The sequence below is a fragment of the Bos taurus genome, chromosome 28 (assembly GCF_002263795.3).
Source record: "Bos taurus isolate L1 Dominette 01449 registration number 42190680 breed Hereford chromosome 28, ARS-UCD2.0, whole genome shotgun sequence".
Lineage (NCBI taxonomy): Eukaryota > Metazoa > Chordata > Mammalia > Artiodactyla > Bovidae > Bos > Bos taurus.
In genome coordinates, this window is record NC_037355.1 from 19,275,709 (window position 1) to 19,303,320 (window position 27,612).

The 27,612-nt window shown below is 39.9% G+C and overlaps 1 protein-coding gene across 4 annotated transcripts in view; it reads left to right on the plus strand.

Moving 5' to 3' along the window:
- Positions 1–27,051, plus strand: part of NRBF2 (nuclear receptor binding factor 2) — a 268,477-nt gene extending 241,426 nt beyond the window's left edge. For 3 of the 4 annotated variants that reach the window (XM_059882612.1, XM_059882613.1, NM_001078131.1), the window contains 3 exon segments: positions 19,407–19,491; positions 24,161–24,201; positions 25,526–27,051. In XM_059882612.1, coding sequence (XP_059738595.1) covers positions 19,407–19,491; positions 24,161–24,201; positions 25,526–26,236 — 837 coding nt within the window. In that variant the 3' untranslated portion in view covers positions 26,237–27,051. 4 annotated transcript variants of the gene reach the window in all.
- Positions 27,052–27,612: the final 561 nt, after the last annotated feature.

Sequence of the window (27,612 nt, forward strand, 5' to 3'; positions counted from 1 at the left end):
ACAAATTAACATTTACTTGAATCATTTTAACTGTGCTAAGTATTAGTGTCTGGCCTCTGAATTTGTTGTCACTCAGTTTTAAAAGACAGATTTTTTTCATTTTCTGTTGTACTATATCCTTGTAGCTTATATGTTTTATGTGTAGTTTGTACCCCTTAGTTCCCTATCCTGTCTTGCCCTATCCTCCTTCCTTCTCCCTACAGGTAACCACTAGTTTGTCTTCTGTATCCAAGTCTGTGTTTTTGTTATTGAATATATTCATACATTCATTTTTTTCCTTTAGATTTCACATGTAAGTGATGTCATACAGTGTTTGTCTTTCTCTACCTGACTCATTTCACTTATACCTCCAAGTCCGTCCATGTTGTTGCAAATGGCAACATCTCATTCTTTTTTATGGCTGAGTAGTATTCCATTATTTGTGTCTGTGTGTGTGTGGTGTGTATGTGTTGTTATACATATCTATATATACATATACACATACATCGCACCCTTTTCTATTCATTTGTTGATGGGTATGTTGGTGGCTTCTGTATCTTGGCAATTGTAAATAATGCTGCTCTGAGCATTGGGTTGCATGTATCTTTTCGAATTAGTATTTTCATTAGAAGTCTGAATTTTTTTTTTTTAAGACAATCACATTCTTTTATGCCAGCCAATATTCATTCTAGTATCCAGCAGACTCAACATGAGAAATACTTGTCAATGCTATAATTTTGAGTGCCTTTGAGCATCCCATTAGTCTATACAAGCTTTTTCTAATGACATCATAGTGTGTTCCAAGTTGATTGCATAAGGACTTATTACAGTACCTAGATTTATAATCATATGTCCTCAGAGCATCCTTGAAATTAAGTAAGAATTGCTTCCCAGCTTTACAGATAAATAAGCCTAGACAAATTAAGTAGATTAGTGACTCAAGTACATTATGGAGCTACCTTATGTTGATATCATGACTTCTTTCTAGTAATTTTTCTGTCTTAATATACTTAAAACATTCATTTCAATATGGCCCTTATCTATATTGAATTACGGATTCTTTGTCAGTATCTAGTGGCTTTACTCTAGTGCATGGTGCTAAGTCGCTTTAGTCGTGTCTGACGCTATGGACCACCGAGCTCCGCTGTCCCTGGGATTCTCTAGGCAGGAAGAATACTGGAGTAGGTTGCCATGCCCTTCTCTATGGGACTTTCCCAACCCAGGGATCAATCCCAGGTCTTTATGTCTCCTACATTGGCAAGCGGGTTCTTTACCACTGGCGCCACCTGGGAAGCCCTCCTCTGCTTTAGTATTTCTTCCTTTATGTTAGATTTGCAGTCTGAATTTGTACTTATTTCCTCACAGTGATTTTTAAGATATGGAAGAGACCAGCTTGAAATCGTCATTTTAATATATAGTACGAATACTGTGTTCTAATGTTCTGGTGTTTGAAGTTGGTCAGAAGGAAAATAGGATGAATTGTATTTACCTTGGTAGGGGGGAATAACTAGTCTTTGGGCTCTGAATAAGTTTTTTTTTTCATCAATTTTCAATATGGAAAATTGTAACTTATAAAATTACTTAGTGTATATTTAGGCATTTCTTTCCTTACACTTAATTTTGGTGATGCAAGTGCTAGTAGCAAATGTCAAAACTTAGGTGAGATAATTGCTAGTTCTTTGTTTTCGGTCTATTTGGGAATGATGTCAGACTTTAATTTACATATGGCTATGTTGCTCATGCTTTGCTTACCTACTCTGCAAACTCTAAGGACAAAGTCCATGTGACTCTGTGACCACAATTGTGTTCTTTGTGTTTGGCCCTTTTAAGAGTGCTGAGAATATGTTTGTTGAGAAGCTGAACTGCTCTTTAGAGTACTCAACTCTTCTCATCTAAATAAAGAGAGACATTACCTTGCCAACAAAGGTTCGCCTAGTCAAGGCTATGGTTTTTCCTGTGGTCATGTATGGATGTGAGAGTTGGACTGTGAAGAAGGCTGAGCGCTGAAGAATTGATGCTTTTGAACTGTGATGTTGGAGAAGACTCTTGAGAGTCCCCTGGACTGCAAGGAGATCCAACCAGTCCATTCTGAAGGAGATCAGCCCTGGGATTTCTTTGGAAGGAATGATGCTAAAGCTGAAACTCCAGTACTTTGGCCACCTCATGGGAAGAGTTGACTCATTGGAAAAGACTGTGATGCTGGGAGGGATTGGGGGCAGGAGGAGAAGGGGACAACAGAGGATGAGATGGCTGGATGGCATCACTGACTCGATGGACATGAGTTTGGGTAAACTCTGGGAGTTGGTGATGGACAGGGAGGCCTGGCGTGCTGCAGTCCATGGGGTCTCAGAGTCAGACATGACCAGGCGACTGACCGACAAATATCATTTAACTGAAGCTGAAACTCCAGTACTTTGGCCACCTCATGCGAAGAGTTGACTCATTGGAGAAGACTCTGATGCTGGGAGGGATTGGGGGCAAGAGGAGAAGGGCACAACAGAGGATGAGATGGCTGGATGGCATCACTGACTCGATGGACGTGAGTCTCAGTGAACTCCGGGAGGTGGTGATGGACAGGGAGGCCTGGCGTGCTGTGATTCATGGGGTCGCAAAGAGTCGGACACGAATGAGCGACTGAACTGATCTGATCTGATGGTCCAAAGGATGGCCTTGTACGTGTGGGGTCTTTGTAACTACTCCATGTTAATTATATTGACAATAAAAATAAAATTTGGCCCTGAAAAATATCAAGGAAAATTTCATCTTGGCACAGGCTAGGCTAAGCTTGGTGGAAGCACTCTGAGGGATGGCAGTAGAGCACTAAGACTTAGCCAGTAATTACAGAGGCCTGGGGTTGGCAGCAGGCACTTACAAATACTATTATTTTGTTTTCTCAGTAGCTGTATGAGATATTTAACATTTTTACAGATGAAATCTTGGAACTGCAGAGTAAGTGGTGATAGTTGGATTTGAAAGCAAGATTCTAAGTAAAGTATCTCATCTTTCTATTAGACCATGTTTGCCCATTTGTTTTAACTGTGATCCACAATAAGAAATTTTTACTTAATGACAGTACACGCATCCCTAGGTGTATATTACTTTGGAGCTTGGTTCCTTATGGATGTGTCTCTTAGAATTGTGCAAAGTGCAGGGATATTCATAAATTTAACCCCAAGTAAGACAAAAATGTAAAAAACAAACAATGCTGTGTATGTGTATATAGTATTGTATATTATATACTCTGTTGTTCTAGTCTCAGTTGTGTCCAACTCGTTGCAACCCCATGGACTGTAGCCCTCTAGGCTCTTCTGTCAGTGGGGATTCTCCAGGCAAGAGTACTGGAGTGTGTTGCCATGCCCTCCTTCAGGGGATCTTCCCAGCCCAGGGATTAAACCCAGGTCTTCTGCATTGCAGGCGGATTCTTTTATTGTCTGAGCTACCAGGTAAGTCCAAGAATACTGGAATGGGTAGCCTATCCCCTTTTCCAGGGGATCTTCCTGACCCAGGAATCGAACTGAGGTCTCCTGCGTTGCAGGCGGATTCTTTACCAGCTGAGTCTGTATAGTGTTACATATGATGCACTCTAATATTTACTATTAGAGTCTTTTAAATGCTGGTTGTGACCCACAGATTGATTCCAGGACCCACTGTTGGTTTTCATCCTGTAATTTGTCTTCACAGCAGATGATGGCAGTTATTAAAAAAGGGGTGGGCGTGGGGGGCAAGGTAAACTGAAATCTTGAGGAAGCAAAGAGATGCAGCAGACTGCCTGTGGGAGAAATTGACTTAAAATCAAAAAGGTCTTCCTGGACCTCTCTAACAGTTGAGCGGTTATCCTAAGTACAGTTCATTATATTAGTTACACAGTCGGTGTAGTCCTTACAGTTAGGGGATGCTACTTCAGAAGCATCACAGTAGACTCATAGTAAATTGATTTGGAAATGGAGAGTCAATGACTTTTCTCCTTTGCTGTCCATTGAGGACACTACCGCAAGGTTCAGTAGTACATTAGATTTTCCTCTGCCAGTTTATTGTGTTTGGTAATGGTATTCCTGTTCTTTTCATATTTATATACAGTTTTCCCAAAGGACACAAATAAATAAATGGAAGTTTAATAGAAAGTGATACTTTTTTTTCCTTTGGGAAAGAACACAGTATGAACCTGTAGTTTTAAGGCAGTTAGCATGTAGTTCTTGGTGAGGGCAGTCACTTGGTAATCTAGCTGTAGTTAGGATTTTTGTTGGTCACAGGTGATGGAAATCCATTTCAAATTAGCTTAAATCAAAAGGGATAATTTATTGAAATCAAAAGGTGGGTTTAAGGCACCTGAAGGTCTAGGTGTTAAGACAGCTTCCACTGGATAGTGCACGGATTCAGTACCTGGTTGGGGAACTAAAATCCTGCATGCCATGCGGCATGCCTCCCCTCTCCCCTTCCAAAAAAAGAGAAACCTGCAGGAGAAAGGTGCAGGAAGGGCAAGACTACAATGCAGGTGAGTCTAAGAACTTACAGGACCAGGGACTCTTAAGATAATCAGGTTTTTCTACTCTGCCTCATCAGACTTTATTGCTTTACTTCTCTCTCCAGATTCCAAATCTGCATTTTCCACCTGGCTAGTTATAACCAATTAAAACTTTCTTGATGTACCCTCTGGTCCTAAGTTTGAAAGTACGCTGGAATGGTTTCTTTCGATGTCTAGGGGACGAGGTAATTTATAAATACAGCAAGTTCCATGGGGATCATATTGATTGTATAGGAAGAACAGTTCACAGGGTGGGGGTGGGAGGAATTGGTACAGGGCACATGGAATAAGGGGGCTTTCCGGGTGGCTCAGTGGTAAAGAACCTGCCTACCAGTGCAGGAGCCATCGGAGATGTGAGTTCGATCCCTGAGTTGGGAAGATCCTCTGAAACAGGAAATAGCAACCCACTCTAGTATTCCTGTGAGGATAATCCCATGGACAGAGGAACCTGGTGGGCTAGGTGGGGTCGCAAAAGTAGGTGGGCTCCATGGGGTCACAAAAGCATTGGACACGACCGAGCACACATGCGTGTAGTAAGACGTTACTACATCTAAAGCTGTTTTACTTTTTATAAAGGCTTTAGAACATTTTGTGATATTGTGCTTTCATTTTTACCCAGGAGGGAGTAGGAAACTGCTGGTTAAAATGTCCTCAAGATTGGATGGATGAAATAGTGAATGAAGTAAATGCACCACTGCCTGGTTTTCTTGTGCTCAGTATAGGTGTATATACATATGTATAGTTGTTTATTTTAGATTTTGATGCAAAGTTTTATTTTGGTATTTTCTATGAAATACATTAATGCTTGCTTGGCATTTCAGAATCTTTGGTTTTGTCACCAACCCTCAACATAACCTCTCTCGTCCTTCCATCCGACTAACTGTTCATTGACCCATCAAACACGTGAGCAGTCACTGTCTTACCAGGTAATCTGGACATCAAAGATTTGACAAAGTCCCTGTTCTTACAGAACTTTGATCCCATTCTGTAGTTTTCGTCTGTTGTGTTCTCTTTGGCTGTTTTCTTTAGCATCTTAAGCATAGAGTTCCTTGCTATTCCAATACCTGGGTAATCTCTGGTTCTGTTTCTCTTGTCTTCTGTTTATTGTTAGTGCCATTTTCCTGCTTGATGTGCTGGTAACTTTATTGTATATTACACATTATGGATGATGTGTTATGGAGATTCTGAATTTGTTATTTTCCTCCAAAGAATGTTGTTAATAGCTTGTTCTTCTGGCTGACAATTAAAATGCTAGTGGATCATCTTGATTCAGTCCAGGCTTGATTTTAGGCTTTACCACTGTGGGTCTGTTTCAGTTTTACCCATGATGCCTAAAGTGTGGTCCTTACTCACAGGGCTGGACTTTTGAGGTCTCAACTCAGAGTCCCAAGTGTTCACCAAAGGTAATACTTTCTCTCGACCCAAACTGCAACCTATCTCCCCAACATTGTGTGGCTTCTGAATTCTTTGCTAAGAATTTCTGCTCAGCTTCCTGGAGTTGGGTCCTGTTCACGTACAGCTTGGATGTTAGCTAAGCATCTGAGAGAGTCTTTGATGTATACTTGTAGGGTGTCTTCATTGCACTTCCCTCTAACCCTGCACTCCTCAAAATCTAGCTTTTCCTTCCAGTTTCTGTCTCCTTAATCCTTCAAGCTTGGCTTCAACAGTAGGTGAACTGAGAACTTACAGATATACAAGCTAGATTTAGAAAAGGCTGAGGAACCAGAAATCAAATTGCCAACATCGGTTGGACCATAGAAAAAGCAAGGGAATTCCAGAAAACATCTACCTCTGCTTCATTGATTATGCTAAAGCCTTTGACTGTGTGGGTCACAACGAACTGTGGAAAACATGGGAATACCAGACCACCTTACCTGCCTCCTGAGACACCTTCATGCAGGCAGGAAGCAACAGTTAGAACTAGACATGGAACAACCAACTGGTTACAAATTGGGAAAGGAGTACATCAAGGCTGTATATTGTCACCTGCTTATTTGAATTATATGCAGAGTACATCATGCGAAATGCTGCACTGGGTTGAAGCACAAGCTGGAATCAAGATTGCTGGGAGAAATATCAATAACCTCAGATTTGCAGATGACACCACCATTATGGCAGAAAACAAAGAGGAACTAAAGAGCCTCTTGATGAAAGTGAAAGAGAGTGAAAAAGCTGGCTTAAAACTCAACATTCAAAAAACAAAGATCATGGCATCTGGTCCCATCACTTCATGGCAAATAGATGGGGAAAAGTGGAAACAGTGTCAGATTTCATTTTCTTGGGCTCCAAAATCACTGCAGGTAGTGACTGCAGCCATGAAAATTAAAAGACGCATGCTCCTTGGAAGAAAAGCTATGACAAATCTAGACAGCATATTAAAAAGTAGAGATATCACTTTGCCAACAAAGGTCAGATAGTCAAAGCTATCGTTTTTCCAGTAGTCACATATGGATGTGAGAGTTGAACCATATTATAGAAGGCTGAGCGCCGAGGAATTGATGGCTTCAAATTGTGGTGCTTGAGAAGACTCTTAAGAGTCCCTTGGAGAGCAAGGAGATCAAAATCCTAAAGGAAATCAACCCTGAATATTCGTCGGAAGGACTGGTGCTGAGGCTGAAGCTCCAGTACTTCAGCCACCCGATGTGAAGAGCCTACTCATTGAAGTGAAGAGCCTACTCATTGGAAAAGACCCTGATGCTGGGAGAGATCAAGGGCGGGATCAAGGGCAACAGAGGAGGAGATGGTTGGATGGTATCACCGACTCAGTGCACATGAGTTTGAGCAAACTCGTGGAGATAGTGAAGGACAGGGAATCCTGGCATGCTGCTGTTCAAGGGGTCACAGAGTTGGACACAACTGAGTGACTGAACTTTGGCCAATGAGATACTGCCTTCTTGGGCTTTATTTTCCTGTACTCTCTTTTGGAAAATGCACTCAGAATCCCAAGGGGAATGCAGGTTTCACCTTGTACATTTCCCATTTCTTGAAAATGTATCCTGTTACTTTTTTTCTCCGCCATCTGTAAACTGTTGTTTCCTTATACTTCACCCAGTTTTGTAGTTGTTTACAATTGGAGGGTAAACCAATGCCAGCTATTCCATCCTATCTGGATCAGAGGTACAAATTTCCATGAGAATTTCCACAGGATTCTCAAAATTAAATCAGTGTATTGTAAACCCTAAGTGCCAGAAAGTATTTTAATATGAGATTGTGGTATCACAAAGCTAATACTCCCAATATTCAGTGACAGAATATCCCAGCCATGTAGGTATTGGCTAGTCACTGCTTTCCATATTTAAACATCTATTTCCAAATAAAGTTTGAGGCAGCTTACAAAAGACAGATACCATACTATTAAAATATTAGTTACCTTAAATGAATACTTAAGTGAAAGTCACTGTCGTTTCCGACTCTTTGTGACCCCATGGACTATAGAGTCCGTGGAATTCTCCAGGATTCTGGAGTGGGTAGCCTTTCCCTTCTCCAGGAGATCTTCCCAACCTAGGGATTGAACACAGGTCTCCTGCATTGCAGGCGGATTCTTTACCAGTTGAGCCACAGTTACCTACTGAGATAAGTTATCCTGAAATTTAGCAGCTTAACACACATTTGTTTCCCCACAGTTTCTGTGTGTCGGGGATAAAGGCATGACTTAGCTGGGTTCTTTGCTTCAGGGTCTTTTACAAGGCTACAGTCAAGGTGAGGGTTAGCTAGGGGTGCGGTATCATTTGAAGGCTCTCCTGAACTGCTTCTAAGTTCACTCACAGGGTTGAGGGCAAGATTTCATTCCTTGAGGGGTTTTGGATTGAGGACTTCAGTTCCTTGCTGGCTGTTGGCAGACCACCTCATGCCCTTCCAGGTGAGTGTTTCCTTGGGGCAGTGAACAGCAGGATTGTTGGCTGCACTAAAGTAAGCAAGGGAGAAAGTGCTACCAAGATGTAAGTGACGATCTTTTGTTACCTAACCATGGAAGTGACCCTCCATCACCTTGATTGTATTCTGTTTCTGAGATGTAAATCACTAGATCCAACCCACATTTGAGGAGGGAAGATTATATAAGGTTGGGAATCCCAGGAGAAAGGAGTCATTGGGAGCCATATAAGCAGCTTACCACACTTGCTGATAGAAAAGCGAAGAAAATAAGAACTGAAGCAACAAAGAGTATCAAGAAAGTATAATCCTTTGGGGCTACATCAAACTAAAAAACTTACACACAGTAGCAAAATGAAAAGGCAACCTACCAAATGAGAGAAAATATTTGCAAATTATATATGATAAGGAGTTAGTATCCAAAATAGCAAAAAAAAAAAAACAAAAAAAAAATCTGATTAAACAACAGGCAGAGGATTTGAATAGACATTTTTCCAAAGAAGACATACGAATGGCCAACTGGTACACGAAAAGATGTTCAACATCACTAATAAGGGAAATGCAAATAAATCAAAACCGCAACAAGATATCGTCTCTCACCTGTTAGGATGGTCGTGGTTTAGTTGCCAAGTCATGTCTTGAGTCTTGCGACGCCATGGACTGTAGCCTACCAGGCTCCTCTGTCCATGGAATTCTCTAGGCCAGAATACTGGATTGGGTAGCTGTTCCCTTCTCCAGTGGATCTTCCCAAACCAGGGACTGAACCCAGGTCTTGCGCATTGCAAGATTTTTTACTGTCTGAGCCATAGGGGAAATCCTCCCTGTTGGAAAGGTGACTCTCTAAAAGATAGGAAGTAACAAGTGTTGGCCAGAATTGGAGAAAAGGGAACCCGTGTGCACTGTTGGTGGGACTGTATTCATACATTGGTGCAGCCACTGTGGAAAAAGGTCCCTTGAACAATTGAAAGTAGAATTACCATACTATCTTGCAGTTCCATTTCTGGGTATTTTTCTGAAAAACAAAAAACAAAAAACAAAAATGTCTACTGAGATTCTCTGCCTGTGGTTTCAGTTCAGTAGCTCAGTTGTGTCTGACTTTTGCAACCCCATGGACTGCAGCACGGCAGGGTTCCCTGTCCATCACCAATTCCCGGAGCTTACTCAAACTCATGTCCATCGAGTCTGTGATGCCATCCAACGGTATCATCCTTTGTCATCCCCTTCTCCCACCTTCAATCTTTCCTAGCATCAGGGTCTTACCAAGGAGTGAGTTCTTTGCATTAGTGGCCAAAGTATTGGAGTTTCAGCTTCAGCATGAGTCCTTCCAATGAATATTCAGGACTGGTTTCCCTTAGGATGGACTGGTTGGATCTTCTCCAATAAGAGAAGAGTCTTCTCCAACACCACAGTTCAAAAGCATCAATTCTTTGGTGCTCAGCTTTCTTTATAGTCCCACTCTTACATCCATACATGACCACTGGAAAAACCGTAGCTTTGACTAGACGGACCTTTGTTGGCAAAGTAACGTGTCTACTTTTTGATATGCTGTCTAGGTTGGTCATAGCTTTTCTTCCAAAGAGCAAGGGTCTTTTAATTTCATGGCTGCAGTCACCATCTGCAGTGATTTTGGAGCCCCCCAAAATAAAGTCTGTCACTGTTTTCCCCATCTTTTTGCCATGAATTGATGGGACCAGATGCCATGATCTTAGTTTTCCGAATGTGGAGTTTGAAGCCAACTTTTTCATTCTCCTCTTTCACTTTCATCAAGAGGCTCTTTAGTTCTTCACTTTCTGCTGTAATGGTGGTATCATTTGCATATCTGAGGTTATTGGTATTTCTCCCGGCAACCTTGATTCCAGCTTGTGCTTCATACAGCCCAGCATTTCTCATGATGTACTCTGCATATAAGTTAAATAAGCAGGGTGACAATATACAGCCCTGATGTACTCCTTTCCCGATTTGGAACCAGTCTGTTGTTCCATGGTCCAGTTCTATCTGTTGCTTCTTGACCTGCATACAGATTTCTCAGGCAGGTAAGTTGTTCTGTCATTCCCTACTTTTGAAGAATTTTCCACAGGTTGTTGTGATCCACACAGTCAAAGACTTAAGCATAATCAATAAAGGAGAAGTAGATGTTTTTCTGGAATTCTCTTGCTTTTCCGATGATCCAGTGGATGTTGGCAATTTGATCTCTAGTTACTATGCCTTTTCTAAATCCACCTTGAACATCTGAAAGTTCACAGTTCACTTACTGTTGAAGCCTGGCTTGGAGAATTTTGAGCGTTACTTTGCTAGCATGTGAGATGAGTGCAATTGTGTGGTAGTTTGAACATCCTTTGGCGTTGCCTTTCTTTGGAATTGGAATGAAACCTGACCTTTTCCAGTCCTGTGGCCACTGCTGAGTTTTCCAAATTTGCTGACATTTTGAGTGCTAGCATCATCAAACAGCAGCATCTTTTAGGATTTGAAAGAGCTCAACTGGAATTCCATCACCTCCACTAGCTTTATTCATACAAATGCTTCCTAAGGCCCACTTGACTTCACATTCCAGGATGTCTGGCTGTAGGTCAGTGATCACACCATTGTGGTTATCTGAGTCATTATGATCTTTTTTGTAAAGTTCTTCTGTGTATTCTTGCCACCTCTTCTTAATAGCTTCTGCTTCTGTTAGGTCCATACCATTTCTTTTCTTTGTTGTGCCCATCTTGGCATGAAATGTTCCCTTGGTATCTCTGATTTTCTCGAAGAGAAAATTGCTGTGGTTTAATCAGATTGTTTTGCTTTTTATTTTTATATTGTATGAATTCTTTGTTATTTTGGATACTAACCCCTCATCAGATATGTGATTTGCAAATATTTTCTCCCATTTGGTAGGTTGCCTTTTCATTTTGATTTCCTCTGCTGTGCATAAGCTTTTTACTTTGATGTAGTCCCACTCTTGGCTTTTGTTGCTTTTGCTGTCAGTTAATAAATTATCACCACCAATAATTATGTCAAAGAGCTTTCTGCCTATGTTTTCTTTGAGGAGTTTTATGGTTTCAGGTCTTATGTTTTTTGTAATCCATTTTAAGTTAACTTGTGTGTGTTGTGTAAGATTGTGGTCCAATTGCATTCTTTAGCACATGGCTATCCTGTTTTCCCAACATCATATTGAAGAAACTGTCCTTTCCCTGTTGTATATTCTTGGCTCATCTGACATTTGTTAATTGAACACTTATTCATGGATTTATTTCTAGGCTATCCTGTTCCATTGGTCTTTGTGTCGTCTTCTGCTACCATACTGTTTTGACTCTTGTAGCTTTGTAGGACTTTCCTGCTGGCTCAGACGGTAAAGAATCCACCCTTATTGTGGGAGACCTGGGTTCAGTCCTTGGATTGGGAAGATCCCTTGGAGGAGGGCATGGCAACTCACTCCAGTGTTCTTGCCTGGAGAATCCCCATAGACAGAGGAGTCTGGTGGGCTACAGTCCCCGAGGTCGTAAACAGTTGGACATGACTGAGCGACTAAGCACACACATAGCTTTGTAAGATAGTTTGAAATCAAAGAGCCTGATTCCTGCAGCTTTGTTCTTTGTATTGCTTTGGGTATTTGGGAGTTTTTGTATTTCTGTGCAACTGTTAGGATTGTTTGATTTCTGTGAAAAGTACCCTTGGAATTTTGACAGGTTGCACTGAATCTGTGTATTGTAGTATGGACATTTTAACTATTCTTTAAATCCATTTCATCAGTGGCTTAATAGTTTTTGGGTACAGATCTTTAACCTCTTTGGTTAAATTTACTCCTACGTACTTACTGCTTTTGATGCAGTTGTAAATGGGATTGTTTTCTTAATTTCTCTTATATGTTTTTAGAGTATAGAAATGCAACAGAAATATGTGTATTGATTTTGTGAAATATTTGATTGTGCCAGGTCTTAGTTGTGGTATGTGGGATTTTCGATCTTCAGTTACGGCATGCGGAATCTTGGTTGCAGCCTGAGAACTCTTAGTCACGGCGTGTGGGATCTAGTTCCCTGACCAGGGCTCCATCCTGGGCCCCCTGCATCGGGAGTGTGGAGTCTTAGCCACTGGCCTACTAGGGAAGTTCCTGTATATTGATTTTTTATCTTACAACTTTGTACTACATTCATTGATTCTGAGTTTTTGGGTGGAATCTTTAGAGCTTTTGGTATATAATATCTTGTTATCCTTAAATAGTGAACAGTTTTACTTCTTCCTGATTTGGATGTCTTACTCTCTAATTGCTGTGGCTAGAAGGGACTTCCAATACTATGCTGACTAAAAGCAGCTAGAGTGGACATCTTCGTCTTGTTTCTGATCTTAGAGGAAAAGCTTTGAGCTTTTCAGTGCTGAGTATTATGTTAGCCGTGGGCCTGTCATATATGGTTTTTATAATGTTGAGATATATTTTCTCTATATTCATTTTGTTAAGAGTTTTTATCATGAGTGGGTGTTGATTTTTGTCAGATGCTTTTTATCCTGTTGAAATGCTCATATCATGTTCAGTCTTCCTTTTGTTAAGGTGTCATCACATTGATTTTGGGGTAAATTTGATTTGTTGAACTATCCTTGTATCCCTGGAATAAATCCCACTTGATTTGCTAGCATTCTGCCAAGGATTTTTGTATCTGTTCATCAGGGATGTTGGCCTCTAGCTTTTTTTTTTCTTTTGGTGTCCGTGTCTGTTTTGGTATCAGGGTAATGCTAGCTTGTAAGATAAGTATGGAAGTATTCCCTACTCTTCTATTTTTTTTGGAAGAGTTTGAAAAGGATTGGTATTAATTCTTGTTTGAATTTTTGGTAGACTTCACCAGTGAAGGCATCTGGTCCTGGAGTTTTTTTGTGTGAGGTTTGTGGTTACCTCATTTTACTGTGCTTCACTTTATGGCACTTGCAGATGTTGCTGATTTAAAAAAAAAAAAAAAAGTTGAAGGTTTGTGGCTACCCTGTGTCTTATTGGCATTGTTATTCTAAATGTATTATATTTAAATTAAGGAAATAAGCTTTTTTTTTTTTTAAAGACATAATGCTATCGCACATGTAGTGTAAACATAACTTTTACATGCATTGGGAAACCAAAAAATTTGTGTGACTTGTTTTACTCCAGCATTTGCTTTATTGCAGTGGCCTGGAACTGAACTTGAAATATCTTAGAGGTATGCCTGTTACTGGTCTGTTCAGGTTTTCTGGGTTTTTTTCAAAGTTTTTTTCCCTAGGAATTCATCCATTTTTTCTAGGTTGCCCAGTTTGTTGGCATACATTGATAATTGTTCATAATAGTCTCTTATGATCCTTTGTATTTCTGTGTTATCTGTTGTAACATCTTTCATTTTTGTTTTTTGTTTGTTTGGGGAAGCGGGGGTGGGGGAGTTGGCCACATTATATGGCTTGTGGGATCTTAGTTCCCCAACTAGGAATTGAATCCAGGCCACAGCAGTGAAAGCAGGGAGTCCTTACCACTGGACCACCAGGAAATTCCCTCATTTTAAAATATTATTTGAATCTTCTCGTTTTTCTTCATTGAGTATTATTGTTCAGTCATGTCCAACTCTTCGTGACTCCATGGACAGCAGCATGCCAGGTTTTCCTGTCCTTCACCATCTCCCAGAGTTTGCTCAAACTCATGTCCGTTGAGTCAGTGGTACCATCCAACCATCTCATCCTCTGTCGTCCCCTTCTCCTCCTGCCTTCAGTCTTTGCCAGCACCAGGGCCTTTTCCGATGAGTCGGCTCTTCACTTCAGTATTCTTGTTGAGTATAGCTATAGGTTTGTCAATTTTGTTAATCTTTTCAAAGAACTAGCTCTTGGTTTTACTGATCTTTTCTGGGTTTTTTTTTTTTTTAATCTCTTATTTCGTCTGTTTCTGCTCTGATCTTCGTTATTTCCTTTCTTCTACTAACCTTGGGCATCATTTTTTTCTTTTTTTTCTCCTAGTTCCTTGAGGTGTAAAGTTAGATTATTGGAGATTTTTCTGGTTCTGCAAGGTAGGCTTTTATCCATATGAACTTCCCTCTTAGAATTGCTTTTGCTGCATCTCATAAGTTTTGGTATGTTTTATTTCCATTCTCATTTGTCTCAAAGTATTTTTTATTTCTCTTTTGATTTCTCCTTTGACCTAGTCATTGTTCAGTGGCATGCTATTTAATCTTCACATAGTCACAGTTTTTCCAGTTTTCTTCTTGTAATTTATTTCTTCTTGTAATTAGTTTCTGTGGTGGCTGGAAAAGATGCCTTGAAATGCTTTCAGTCTTTTTTAGGTTTATTAAGACTTGTTTTGTGGTCTAACACTATTATCTATCCTGGAGGATGTTCTTTAAGCACTTGAAGAATGTGTATTTTGTTGCTTTCGGATAGAATGTTCTGTATATAACAAAACAGATATAAATAAATGACCATATAATCTTTGCTTTAAGAAGGATCTTTACAAATTGTTTTAAAAATAAGAACTACATGAAAATAAGTTTTGTACAGTATCTTTAGTTGAAGAGAATGCAGTTTAGTCTCTTCCACCACATTATACATTTTATGGTGGTAGATAGCTCTGATGCTTTTAAATTCTTCTTTTTAAAAACAATATTTATTTGACTGTGTTGGGTCTTAGTTGTGGCACGCAGGCTCTTCATCGGGGCGCATGGACTCTCTGTGGCAGCATGCCAGCTGCTCTCTAGTTGTGGCACGCGGGCTTGGTACTTGCAGAGGGTGGGCTCTCTAGTTGTGATATATGGGCTGTAGAGTGTGGGTAAGTAAGTTGCAGTGGGTGGGCTTAGTTGCCCCATGGCATGTGGAATCTTGGTTCCCTGACTAGGGATGGAACCCTCGTCCCCTGCATTGGAAGGCAAATTTTAAACCATGGACCACCAGGCAAGTCCCTTTTGTTGTCTTTTAACTCGTTTAATTTTCACAACATTCTCATCTTAAAGATGAGAAAACTTGGGCAGGAAGTTAAGAAAGCCAAGTTCCAGTGTCTAATAAATGCTCAAGCTGAGATTTGAAAACCTCAACAGTCAGCATTTGCTGAGTGTCTAACACGAATTTGGTGTAGGACCTGTATTTTAATAGGGAATTTGATTGCTCATGGGCCAGATAACTAGAGTAGGTGTGCGTTTTAAAATGAGATGTAACTCCTGAATTGGCAGAGTGATCAGAGATTGCATTTTACATGGAGAAGTTTTAGGGGAGTTGGAAGAGCCATGAGGTCCTGGTCTTACAACTTGAGAACTTTTGGTTTCTCTGGTTTTGAAATGAAAAAAAAAGTTTATTTCATACCATAGACAGAAATAAACTCAAAATGGCTTGAACACTTGACATGACAACATTAAACTCCTAGAAAAGAACATAGGCAAAACATTCTCTGACATAAATCATGGCAGTGTTTTCCTAGGGTAGTCTCCCAAGGCAATAGAAATAAAAGCAGAAATAAACAAATGGGACCTAATCAAATTTACAAGCTTTGCATTGGAAAGGAAGCCATAAACAAAAAGCCTACAGAATGGGAGAAAATATTTGCAAGCTATGTGACTGACAAGGGCTTAATTTCCAAAATATTCTAATAGCTCATAACAAAAAACCAAACAACTCAATTAAAAATAGGCAGAAGACCCAAATAGACATTTCTTCAAAGAAGATATACAGATGGCCAGTAGGCACATGAAAAGATGTTCAACATTACTAATTATTAGAGAAATTCAAATCAAAACTACAATGAGATACCACCTCACATCAGTCAGAATGACCATCATTAAAAAAAATTCTACAAATTAAAAATACTGGAGAGAGTGTGGGAAAAGGAATTCTACACTGTTGGTGGGAATGTAAGTTGGTACAGCTGCTGTGAAAAACAGTGTTGGAGTTCCTTAAACTAAAAATAGCTATACATATGATCCAGCGGTCTCACTCCTGTGCGTGTATCCAGACACAACTCCAATTTAAAAAGATACATGCACACCTGTTTTCATAGCAGCACTGTTACAGTACCCCACACATGGAAACAGGTTCATGGAGAGGTGAGTGGATAAAGGTGTTGTCATATATACACATGGAATATTACTCAGCCACAAACAAATGAAATAATGCCATTTGTAGCAATATGGATGGGCCTGGAGGTTATCATAACAAGTGAAGTAAGTTAGAGAAAGAGAAATACCATAAGAGGTCACTTATATGTGGTATTAAAAAATATGACACAAACAAACTTTTCTGTGAAACGGAAACAGTCTCACAGAAAACTTATGGTTAGCAAAGGGGAAATGGGGTGGGGGCAACTTGGGATTAGCAGACATGGCCTCTAGTATATAAAGAAGATAACCAACAAGGACCAACTGTATAACACAGGGAAGTATTCAGTATCCTGCAATAAACCATAATGAAAAAGGATATGAGAAAGAAAAAATATTCTCTTATTGTGAAACTTGAAGTTTAACTAGGGAGCTTCATAAATATGGTCCAAGGTAGAAAGGGATTGATGTCATTGGACAGAAACTAATGAATGACACAGCGTTAGAATGAGGTAACCCCAGAGAGCATCTCATCCCTGCTTCTCAAGTGCGTCTGGGAACCTGTGGGTCTAGCTTTACTGGTGGAATCTGAGGCCCTACTGAAGAAGAGTCTACATGTATTCCACAAGGGATTCAGATTCAGTTAAAACTTGAGAAGCACAGATGTGGTCTAACTCCATCATTTTACAAGTGAGGAAGCAGACCCTGAAAGCCCAGATAATTTGGCTGGTTTTAATGGGAGCGTGAGGACTTGGGCCAGTGCCTCAGGGTCTTGGTAGGGCTTTGCCTACACTGTGCCATCCTGATGAGAAAGTACTTTTGGATTTCAGAGGACACTGTCTCTTCTAGAGGGCTTCTTTCAAAGCCTACAAAGGTAAAGGCATGTACTGATTCTTTCATTTCCCCCCTACCTAGAACCGGAGTGTCACTTGTTTTAGCTATACTCAGAATACATTTCTTGGAGAAATCATGTTGTAACTTAGTTTTCTTCATCATGTACGTTCTCTTCCCAAAGATCTCTATCATTTCTGGATACTATCTAATATTCCTGTGTTCAGAACATGTGTTTTTTCTTCAGTCCAAGCCTGCATGGTTGAAATTATTTTCAGCCCCTAGTCATTTCTTGTCCCCCCCCACCCCACCCCCACCCGCCTTTTTTAGGAAAGAATTAAAACTTAGAGAAAAAGTTTGTTTACTGTTTGAAGAGTAAGAAGCCTCTGAAAAAATTGGATGAATAATCTTGTTTCTAAGTGTTACTTCTTCCTTACTAAAATAGAAACAGGAGAAATGTAGACAGCATGCATTGCTAGAAGTGTGCTGTGCCCTGCTTTTGTCTTCACCTGTTTTCCACTGAGCATGATTTGTAAGCATGCTCAGAATATTTCTAATCTCAGTTACAAAAGTGATCCTCTGAAATGTTTTTATGAGGCATCAGTGGCACATTTTTTGAAAAGCATTCAAGGTGAATCATTTTACACCTAACACAGATTTGATTTTTGCTGTTAAAAACACTAAGGTAAAGCACAGAGAACATACAATTTTCCATCTCTTGATTTTTTTTTTTTTAATTACAAAAATTTTTGACTATACTGTGTGGCTTTTGGGATCTCAGTTCCCTGACCAGGGATTGAACCTGGGCCATGGGAGTGAAAGCATTTATTCCTAACCACTAGACCATCAGGGATCTCCCATATTTGCCGTCTATAATTTTTAAATGTAGTTAAGTAGTGTTAAGAATATTCACATTTTTGTGCAGCAGATGTCCAGAACTTTTTCATCTTGTAAAAATGAAACTACACCCATTGAATGAGAACGTCCCACCTTTCTTTCCCCCGGTCTCTGGCATCCACCATTCTACTTTCAGGTTTTATGAATTTGACTACTTTAGATATGTCTCTGGGCTTCTGAGATATCTCAGTGGTAAAGAATCAGCCTGGCGACACAGGAAATGAGGGTTCAATCCCTGGGCCGGAGGATCCCTGGAGAAGGGCATGGCAGCCCACTCCAGTACTCTTGCCTGGAGAATCCCATGGACAGAGGAGCCTGGTGGGCTACAGTCCATGGGGTCCCAAAGAGTCAAGACATGACTGAAAGACTGAGCACAGATACCTCATAAGTGGGATCATACAGTATTTTTCTTTTAAGTGGCTCATGTTATATTTCATTATTAGCTTAAAGTCCTTAAAGTTCATCCATGTTACAGCATGTGTCAGCTTCCACTCTCTTCAGGCTGATTTCACACTGTACATATATACCACATTTTGTTCATTTTTCTATTGGTGCTTAGGTTACTTCCTCTTTTTGACTACTGTGAATAATGCTGCTATGAACATACGTGTATAGTGCTTTTTTCACTTTGACTAGCTTTGTTAAATTATCTGTGAGTTTGTTAGTGAGGAAGACATTAGCCTAGTTGGAAGACTTCCATTTCTTTCTCCTTGCCTGCTAACTATATAACTTAATGTAAGATATGTCACTGCTATGAGTCTAGGGAGCTCCTTTTGTAAGAGATGAAACACATTTCACAGAATTGTAATAATTCTTAAATGTAACACAGATGAAAGGAGACAAGTGACTACTTAGTTAAACCATATGCGTTCAGTACTTCTGAGTTTGTTGTTTAGGTGAGTTGTACCTGAAAAAATAGCCACCATAACATTGAATATTGGTTTCATTAATTCCTCAACTGTATAATGTATGAATTTTTTATCTTTAAAATGTAAATAGTAACTTTAATGTTGAAAAGGAAGAATGAGTTAAAAAACAAGAAAGTATACGTTTTGAGTAACAATCTGATTTTAACTCTTGGTTAATCTCTGATGAATGTGAGCACCTTGAAGGAGTTAGTGCCTGGTATTAACCTTGATAGTTTATTAGTAGAGTTGAAAGAAGTTACCAGGCCTTTCAGATACTACACATTAGATTTCCCCAGTTTCAGATAGAGTTGTAATGGTTTGGCACATGTGGCAACAAACAGCATCACTGTCTTAAAAGTTGTTTTTTTTTTAAAAGTAAAGAACTCAGGAATGTTTGTCTTCTAGGCCCATCAACAAAGCAGACGAGCAGATCGTTTGTTAGCTGCAGGGAAATACGAAGAGGCTATTTCTTGTCACAAAAAGGCTGCAGGTGAGTATTCTTTTTAAGTAGTACCGAGTCTGAAACTGCTGGGCAGTTTCTTTTTTCCAGTTCTCTCTCAACACAGTATTTAGGATGAAAGTCACAGGAGTAGTGATGTGTTACTGCCCTGCATATGTAGCACACTGACTCCCGACCCACTGTAACACAGCTTGGAATATTTTTCAAGTGAGTGTGTTAGATTTTCCAGCTCCTCTTAGCCTGGTCTTTCTAAGTCATGGAAATTGGATATGCCTTATTGGTAAATGATTCCTGGACACGACTTTCTGAGCCGGAAGATTCCCCAGAGACAGAAGTGATTGCAGTAAGTGTCTGTTGGTTCATCTTAGTTGTTATAGAGGAGTTTGGATTTCAAATATTTAGCCATTTTGGGTTCTGGAATTAATAACTAATTTAATTCCAGCCAATTAATTTTCACTGAGTTTCTGTTTCCTAAGGTGCTGATAATGGAAAACACATCAAAACCCTTTCCTGTGGTTTTTCTTTAGCTTCCCTTCTGAATGTTTCATCTATACATTCATGCCTATAGTATCATGCCGCTGATGATCTTTTAGGTGTGACATTTAGAATTACTGGATTCCTTTCAAACACCTTATTTTATCCCAGTCATAAAAGTTAGTGTATGTTGAACTCAGAAATAGCTCTCCAGGGTCTGTTTTGTACAGACTGGTTTCTGTTAGCCGAGTAACAAGCCTAAAAGCTTAGGAGTGGGAGTGGTACATCCAGAATCCGCGTGGCCACCGTTCTTTGAGCGGGCCCTGTAGTCTTCCTGCTGGAGAAAGGCACTCCTTTCCCTGAGGTCAGTGACATAATCAGTGTCCTGTTTTTTCCCAGCAGAATCTTCTCCTATGTTGCCTCACTGCTGAAATATAGACAGTACAGTGGAGACTGGTTTAGAAAAGTCCTTCTATGTCAGTGATTTTTGCCTACAAGTCAGTAATTTTGAGACAAAATTTCAAGCCTTACTTTTGAAGAGTTAGTTTTGCCACTGAAGTGTATCCTTCAGCTGTAGGGCTGAGCACATTGTATGTATCCCATAAATCTTTGTGGTTTTTAATTATTATCACTACTTGGCCATGCCTCACAGCATGGATTGTGTGTTGATTGGTAGAATATTCTTTTTTTCCCCCAGAGAACGAAGGATTTATTACTTGCATCAAGAAAGGAGAACACTTGCTTTCCCAAAGCAGTGTCTCTGATTGGTAGGATATTCTGAGTATATAAAAGGTATAAAAGTGTTTTTTTTAAGGTTTATTTATTAATTTTATTTTTGGCTGTCCTGGGTCCTTGTTGCAGTGCCCCAGCTTCTCGTGGTGGCGGCTTCTCCTGTCGCAGAGCACGGGGTCGAAGGCACACGGGCTTCAGTAGCTGCATGCTCAACCTGGGCTCAGTCGTTGTGGCTTGCAGGCTTAGGTGCTCAGCAGCACGTGGGATCTTCCCTTCCTGCTTGGGAGGGAAGTTTCTTTCATTCCTAGTCTATATTCCTGTCTTCATTGGAAGACTTAAAATTAATGCTGGGCTTTAAACACCTCTCCCCCTTTCTCTTTATCTAAATTCTGTGACTTTCTCAGGGGTGGAAGGATAAAAGCAGTTTGTTGGATTTCATTAGCTCTAATTTTGGAGGTACAACTTTAAGTGTGGTTACTTAATCCCAGCCAGCCGATTTGATTTGGAGTTTAGACTTGTTTGAAAATAGCCTTGTGTTGTGTTTCAGAGTTAGAGTTGTGAATGTAATGCTAGTTTGAGAATTAATGTGGATAGAATGAACTCAGTGTTTTCTAAATTGACTTAACATCTAGGCTTGAACAGAGCTGTTTTGGGAGGTGTGGATGTAAATATATCCTGAGAGTAAGCAGCTGAGTGTTTGGAAATCATGTTAGAGACACAACAGGGGAAGGTCGTCATCTGAGGAATGTTGGAAACAAAAGCCTGAAGTGAGAGAATTCACTAGCAGAAGAAGGGGCCTCATTTGAAGAGCAGAGGAGACCCTGAGACTACAGCGCTAAGGACTCAGATCCTCTGCATGGTAGTGTTCTGATCGTGCCTTGTGGATGTGTAGAGGTTACTTGATCAGCTGACATACCAAACTCAGAAAGAAAAAGCCACCTTCAATCTGACAGGGGGTAGGGAAGAGGAGGTGTACTTATTTTTACCACCCTATATTGAAAAAAAAGTTAAGCTGTAAACTACCAATAATTCACCACTGTTAGAGGACTCTCTTGCTTTAATCCTTGATTAGCAGCTGTAACTGGGTTGCTGTAACTCTCTCTCGTCAGTCTTATGCAGTCCAGTCTCTAAGTGGATTTCTTTTCTTTCACAGACAGCAAAAAGGGCAAAAGCTTAAATGGGAAGTTAGTAACAGCCATTAACAATGTTTAGAAGTCAAAGTGAACTTTTCGGAAGATGAACAGAATTGAGTGTGTGTGTTTATATGTACTTGAAAATACATCTTGACCTGAACCTTCTGCGACTGTGGTGTCACAAAAATGATTCGGAGCATGTCAGTCTTTGTTGTTTAGAGTCAGTGCTGTGCTATGTGTGCAGAGTCAGTGCTGTGTGTGTGCAGAGTCAGTGCTCTGTGTGCAGAATCAGTATTGTGTGTGTGTGCATTCAGTGCTGTGCTGTGTGTGTGCAGAGTCAGTGCTGTGTGTGTGCAGATAGGCTGTGGCAGCTCAACAGATTCATGATAGAATAGTAGTAGATGTTATTAAAAAGTAATTCTTCAGATATTCTTAATTCCTTTTCCTCATCATCTACTTAGTATTTAAATATTAGCCTTGTATCATGATTGAAGGAAGGAGTTTAACCACATTGTTAGATTTTCTGAGATGAGTATTCTCTACTGACATTTTTGTCATGGTGGGCACTCGTTCCTGTTGTGGCTGTGGAGCAAATTCACTACCATGCAAACAGATTAAAAACCACCACCACAATGTTGTCATTATCCTCCAATTAAATTAAGTTTTTTTAATAATTTTTTTTTCTTTTAAAGTAACTTTTAAAGGCTCAGATTTTAAAATGACATTGGGTAAATCTTTTAAATGACAGTGTGAGTCTTGTTGAGTTCTCTGCTCTTTGGGAACTCAGTGTCCTTGGGTGTCTTCTGTCATGTTATAGTTTGAGGAGTCTACAGAAGGAGGTATTCCATTTGGGTTAAGCATAGTTTTGTGAAACTTTCATTTTTTAAGAAACTGAATGTGAAGCAAACTGTAGTTCATACAGGGAGACAGATGTATGCAGAGGGAATGGGAGGGATGTCTAGGGAAATTTATCCACACTTTCACAGTAAGAAATAGAATGTCTCAACAGACTTAAACATGAAGAAAAGGAAAAGAAATGGTCTGTATGCAGTTAACGGACTTAATATAGGAGTAAAAGAAGGTTGAGGAAAAAAAATTTAATATGGGTGGAACAAAGGCTGTATAACCAACTCTGTTTTCTGGTGGAGAGGGAGCACCCAGGTAGGCTGCCTTAAAGACTGATAGAACCTGGCAGACAGTAGTTCCAAGTCACGAACTTAGAAAATCATTAAAATATTTGGATTAAGAGTAGACAGAAAGCAGTGCCTGTAGTGTCAGCAAAAAGGCAAGAAGGAGCTTAATGTGTGAGAGATGCCAAAAAGTTTATAGTGAGGAAGAGATAAAAAATGAGGATTAATTGGACACAACTTGTTACTAATACTAAAAGTGAAAGTGAAGTTGCTCACTCGTGTCTGACTCTTTGCGACCCCATGGACTGTAGCCTGCCAGGCTCCTCCCTCCAGGCAAGAGTACTGGAGTGGGTTGCCATTTCCTTCTCCAGGGAATCTTCCAGACCCAGGGATCGAACCCAGATCTCCCTCATTCCAGGTAGACGCTTTAACCTCTGAGCCACGAGGGAAGCCCGTTACTACTTGTTGTTTTTACTGTTGCTAGTAATACTTGTCATTTATACTCCATCTTGTTCCAGACAAGCTATAACAGGGCTTTCAGAGGAATACAACAAAATATAAACTCCACAGAAAAATAAAATGGGAAAGGGCTGGGAGTCTAGTTCCCAAATGCATCATGAGCTCTTGAAGGGAAACATGGCTCCATGGTTTCCAGCAGTTAGCTTGTTTTCATAAACTTCATAATACTGCCTGCAGCTGCTTATTTATTATAAAGATCAGTGAGTTCTTCGGACTTTTAACTACCAAATTCATGGTAGGCTGATGATATAACTTAGAAACAATTCAATAAAATGGTTTTGTAGGAGGCAAAAATGATGGTCTAGGTATTCACGTGGGTAAAAAGTAATTGATAGTCAGTATCTTGATATTTCTATGAGCATAATAGGATTTTGATAGGTTTTTATATAATTTTAATCTTCCTTAATTGTTTTTCTGATTATGTCATCTTTACTTCCTTAACTGTGAAATCTACAGTGATTTAAAAGAACCAGCTCCTCCAGGTGAAGTATGGGATATCTCCATTTGATTACCACTGATCTCCTTTTTGGGGAAGTTAAGAATCCTTTTTTTAAAAATCCTTTTCAGGAATAGGATAACTGTGTAGCAGAATTGCTTCTAAAACCAGTTCTCTTTGTCAAAGGAAGAGTATTAAAACTCGTACTTTGATCTTTTAATAACAAAATGATGACATATATTAATGTGCCTTTTTTTTTTTTTTTTTTTAACCAGCATATCTTTCTGAAGCCATGAAGCTAACACAGTCTGAGCAGGTAAGACACTTTTAATATTTCCAACAAGGGTTAGAAAGGTTTTCTTGTGGAGACTTGAATTGTGTATAAAATAAAGTTCTTGAAGGGAAACATGGCTCCTCCCCAAACACTACAGTCAAAAATACATAAATTGGGGAAGAGATTAGTTTTTCAGAGAGGAAATTAAAACTAAATGAATTGACATACACACACTACTATATATAAAATACATAATCAACAAAGACCTACTTCACAGCACAGGGACCTCTACTCAATACTCTATTATAATGACCCGTCTGGGAAAAGAATCTAGAAGAGTAGGTAGATGTATATTTGTAATGATTCACTTTACTGTACACCTGAGACTAATACAACTTTGTAAGTCAACTATACTCCAATATGAAATAAAAATTAAAACTAAATTGCTGCTGATGGCATGCAGAAACTGCTTGTCCTTTTTTTCCTAGGGTTTTCTCATAGACTTTGGATTGCCATGTGTGTCTTTTAGAGACCCCACTTAATGCCTTTTCTGATATTTAGCTCACAGTAAGCAAGCTGGCCTAGCCAAGGGGAAACCAGTTGGCCTTTCCTTTGCTTGTCAAAGATCATTTAAATCCAAACCTGTCTTTTCCTGAACTCCAAAGCGCTTCTGGCGCTTTTATTTCACCAGGGGCTTTACATTGTCTTTTGTGTTTGTGGAGGGCCTGCCTAGGGTTTTAAAATGCCTTTATAAAAGCTGAATCTTCAACCAAAGGTGATTTCCTGATAATAAAAGTGGCAGATACAGAGGAGTTACTTGGTAAATCTTTAATTGACTTAAGGAGATCTGAGGGGATCTCAGTGACAGGGGAAAAATAGCAATTCTGTAGAAGCTGTGATCCATTCTGTGTACTTCCTTTTGACTGTCCAGAACTGCTTGTGTTAACAGTGTAATACAGACAGTGCATTGAACCCTTGTTGATAGAAAGACTTTAGTTGTAGAATAGGAGTCCAAACTGGAAATTTTCTGATTTTAAGCTGAGTACAAATATCATTGCAGAGGGCTGAGGCACGTTCAAAAAAGGTACGATTCAGTGTGTTGATTTGGAATTGGAATAGGACTTACTCTGACTTCTTGAACAGTGTTTTGCTTATGAATAAAGATGGTAGCTTACCTAGAAAGACTATTTATTATTTTGGAAAATGTTTGGCGTTCTATTGCAAACATAGTATAAATTTTAAAAATTTTGAAAATTCAGGTGATACTGGCTTATTCAGAAAGGAAAATACTAGAATACCATTTACTGGATATTACTAAAGAGACTTTAAAAAAATGTTAAATTATACTTTTCTTTCTGTGTAATAGGCTCACTTATCACTGGAACTGCAAAGGGATAGCCACATGAAACAGCTCCTCCTCATCCAGGAGAGATGGAAGAGGGCAAAGCGGGAGGAGAGACTGAAAGCCCAGCAGAGCACAGACAAGGATGCAGCTGCCCAACTTCAGGCATCTCACAGACCCTCCGCTGAGGATGCAGACAGCCAGAGTCCCCTGCTGTCTCAGAAGTACAGCCCTTCCACAGAGAAACACTTGCCTGAAATTCAGGGGGTCTTTGACAGGGATCCAGACACACTACTATTTTTACTTCAGCAGAAGAGGGAGCCAACAGAGCCATGCATTGGAAGCAAAGCCCCAAAAGATGATAAAACAATTATAGAGGAGCAGGCCACCAAAATTGCAGATTTGAAGAGGCATGTGGAATTCCTCGTGGCTGAGAATGAAAGATTACGGAGAGAGAATAAACAGCTAAAGGCGGAAAAGGCCAGACTTCTAAAAGGCCCAACAGAAAAGGAGCTCGATGTAGATGCTGATTTTGTAGAAAAGTCAGAGTTATGGAGCTTGCCACCACATTCGGAAACTGCAGCAGCCTCTTCAACCTGGCAGAAGTTTGCCTCAAACACTGGGAAAGCCAAGGACATTCCAATACCCAATCTTCCTCCCTTGGATTTCCCATCTCCAGAACTTCCCCTCATGGAGCTCTCTGAGGATTTTCTGAAAGGATTTATGAATAATTAAAATGAAAGGCCATAGAAGAGGTAAAGAGAGGAAATAATATGGTAATACAGATAATCCAGCAAAAATGAAAAAGGGAAAGCCGCGTGCAAGGGTAGTCCCGGAGGTGCTGCGCCAGGCACACTGCAGAGAAGAGGCATTGACAGGACTTGGCACGGCCACTGCGGAGCATGTCGCGCGTCTGATGTACTGACTCCAGTTAATGATTCCAGACTTGGCAGATACGAAACTGTTGGAGGTTCATTCTCTCCTGATAGAAACCAAATGGCTACCTGGAATAATTTTTTTCAAGCAACAATTATTTTTATCTTCAGGGTTAAAATTTATAAAAGTATGTTATGTGTAATTAATCTGTAATGCCATAAATGATAATGCAAAACCTAAATAATATGGTTGCCTGAGGGGCTGCCTTGTATTTGAAACGTGCTTTCTATCATGCATTGACTGTATGCATCGTTATGCACATTTCCTTTGTCTAATGAGGTGTGTAAGACACACCTTTCTAGAAGAAACTGTGTGCCACACTTTGCACTACTCGTAACATAATGATAACCTCAAGACTATCAGGAGAAATATTTAAATTTCCATTTATGAAGAAAGGAACCAAATTATTAGTTATGCTTTTTTTTTTTTTTTTAATTACCAGTTTACATTATTAATCAGGGTGCATTTTAAGTTCTAACTTTTTTTGTTTATTGTGTAATGCATCATTTGAAAATATCAAGGAAATATCCTTTTGTTTTTAATGATGCACGAGTGGAAGTAATGCTAGTCGGCAGTATTTGATTGTAATAAATCAATAAAGTAATTGTATTTTATACCTTTGTTAAAAGCAAGTTTTGTTCAGCTTCTGTGTTGGAAATTTTGAACATGAATTTGAAGACATTCTGTCAAACAATTACTTTGGTACGTTAGAGATTTTCTTCATGTTTTGTAGTCAGCTACCTCTACAGCTATGGTGGAAGAGAACAAGGAAGTCGCTGAGCCTGTATGTACCCAGCCTTCGTGGGCTGGCACGCAGGGACAGTGTTCAGGCTGGAGGCAGCCGTGCTCCAGCGCAGAGCAGAGGTAGCGAAGTGCTGCTTGGATCCTCTCCTCTCTGCAGAGTCCAGTGATGTTCCAGGAGTGGGGAGAAGAGGAAGGTGTAAGTGAAACATGAGGGTATAAGCCACCGGGTGTGTTTAAGGCATACACTTGGTTAATCTTGGGAGAGAGGCAAAAATACGGATGAACGGCATCTCCTGAGGGAATGGGGACAACTGGGCTGAGGGGATAGGGTTGGGCTCACATGTCTAGTGATGACACCAGCAGAAGGCCGAGGAGATGAAGTGACCATGCAGAAGTCCCTTTTTCCTGTGTCTCATCTTGGTGCAGATGAA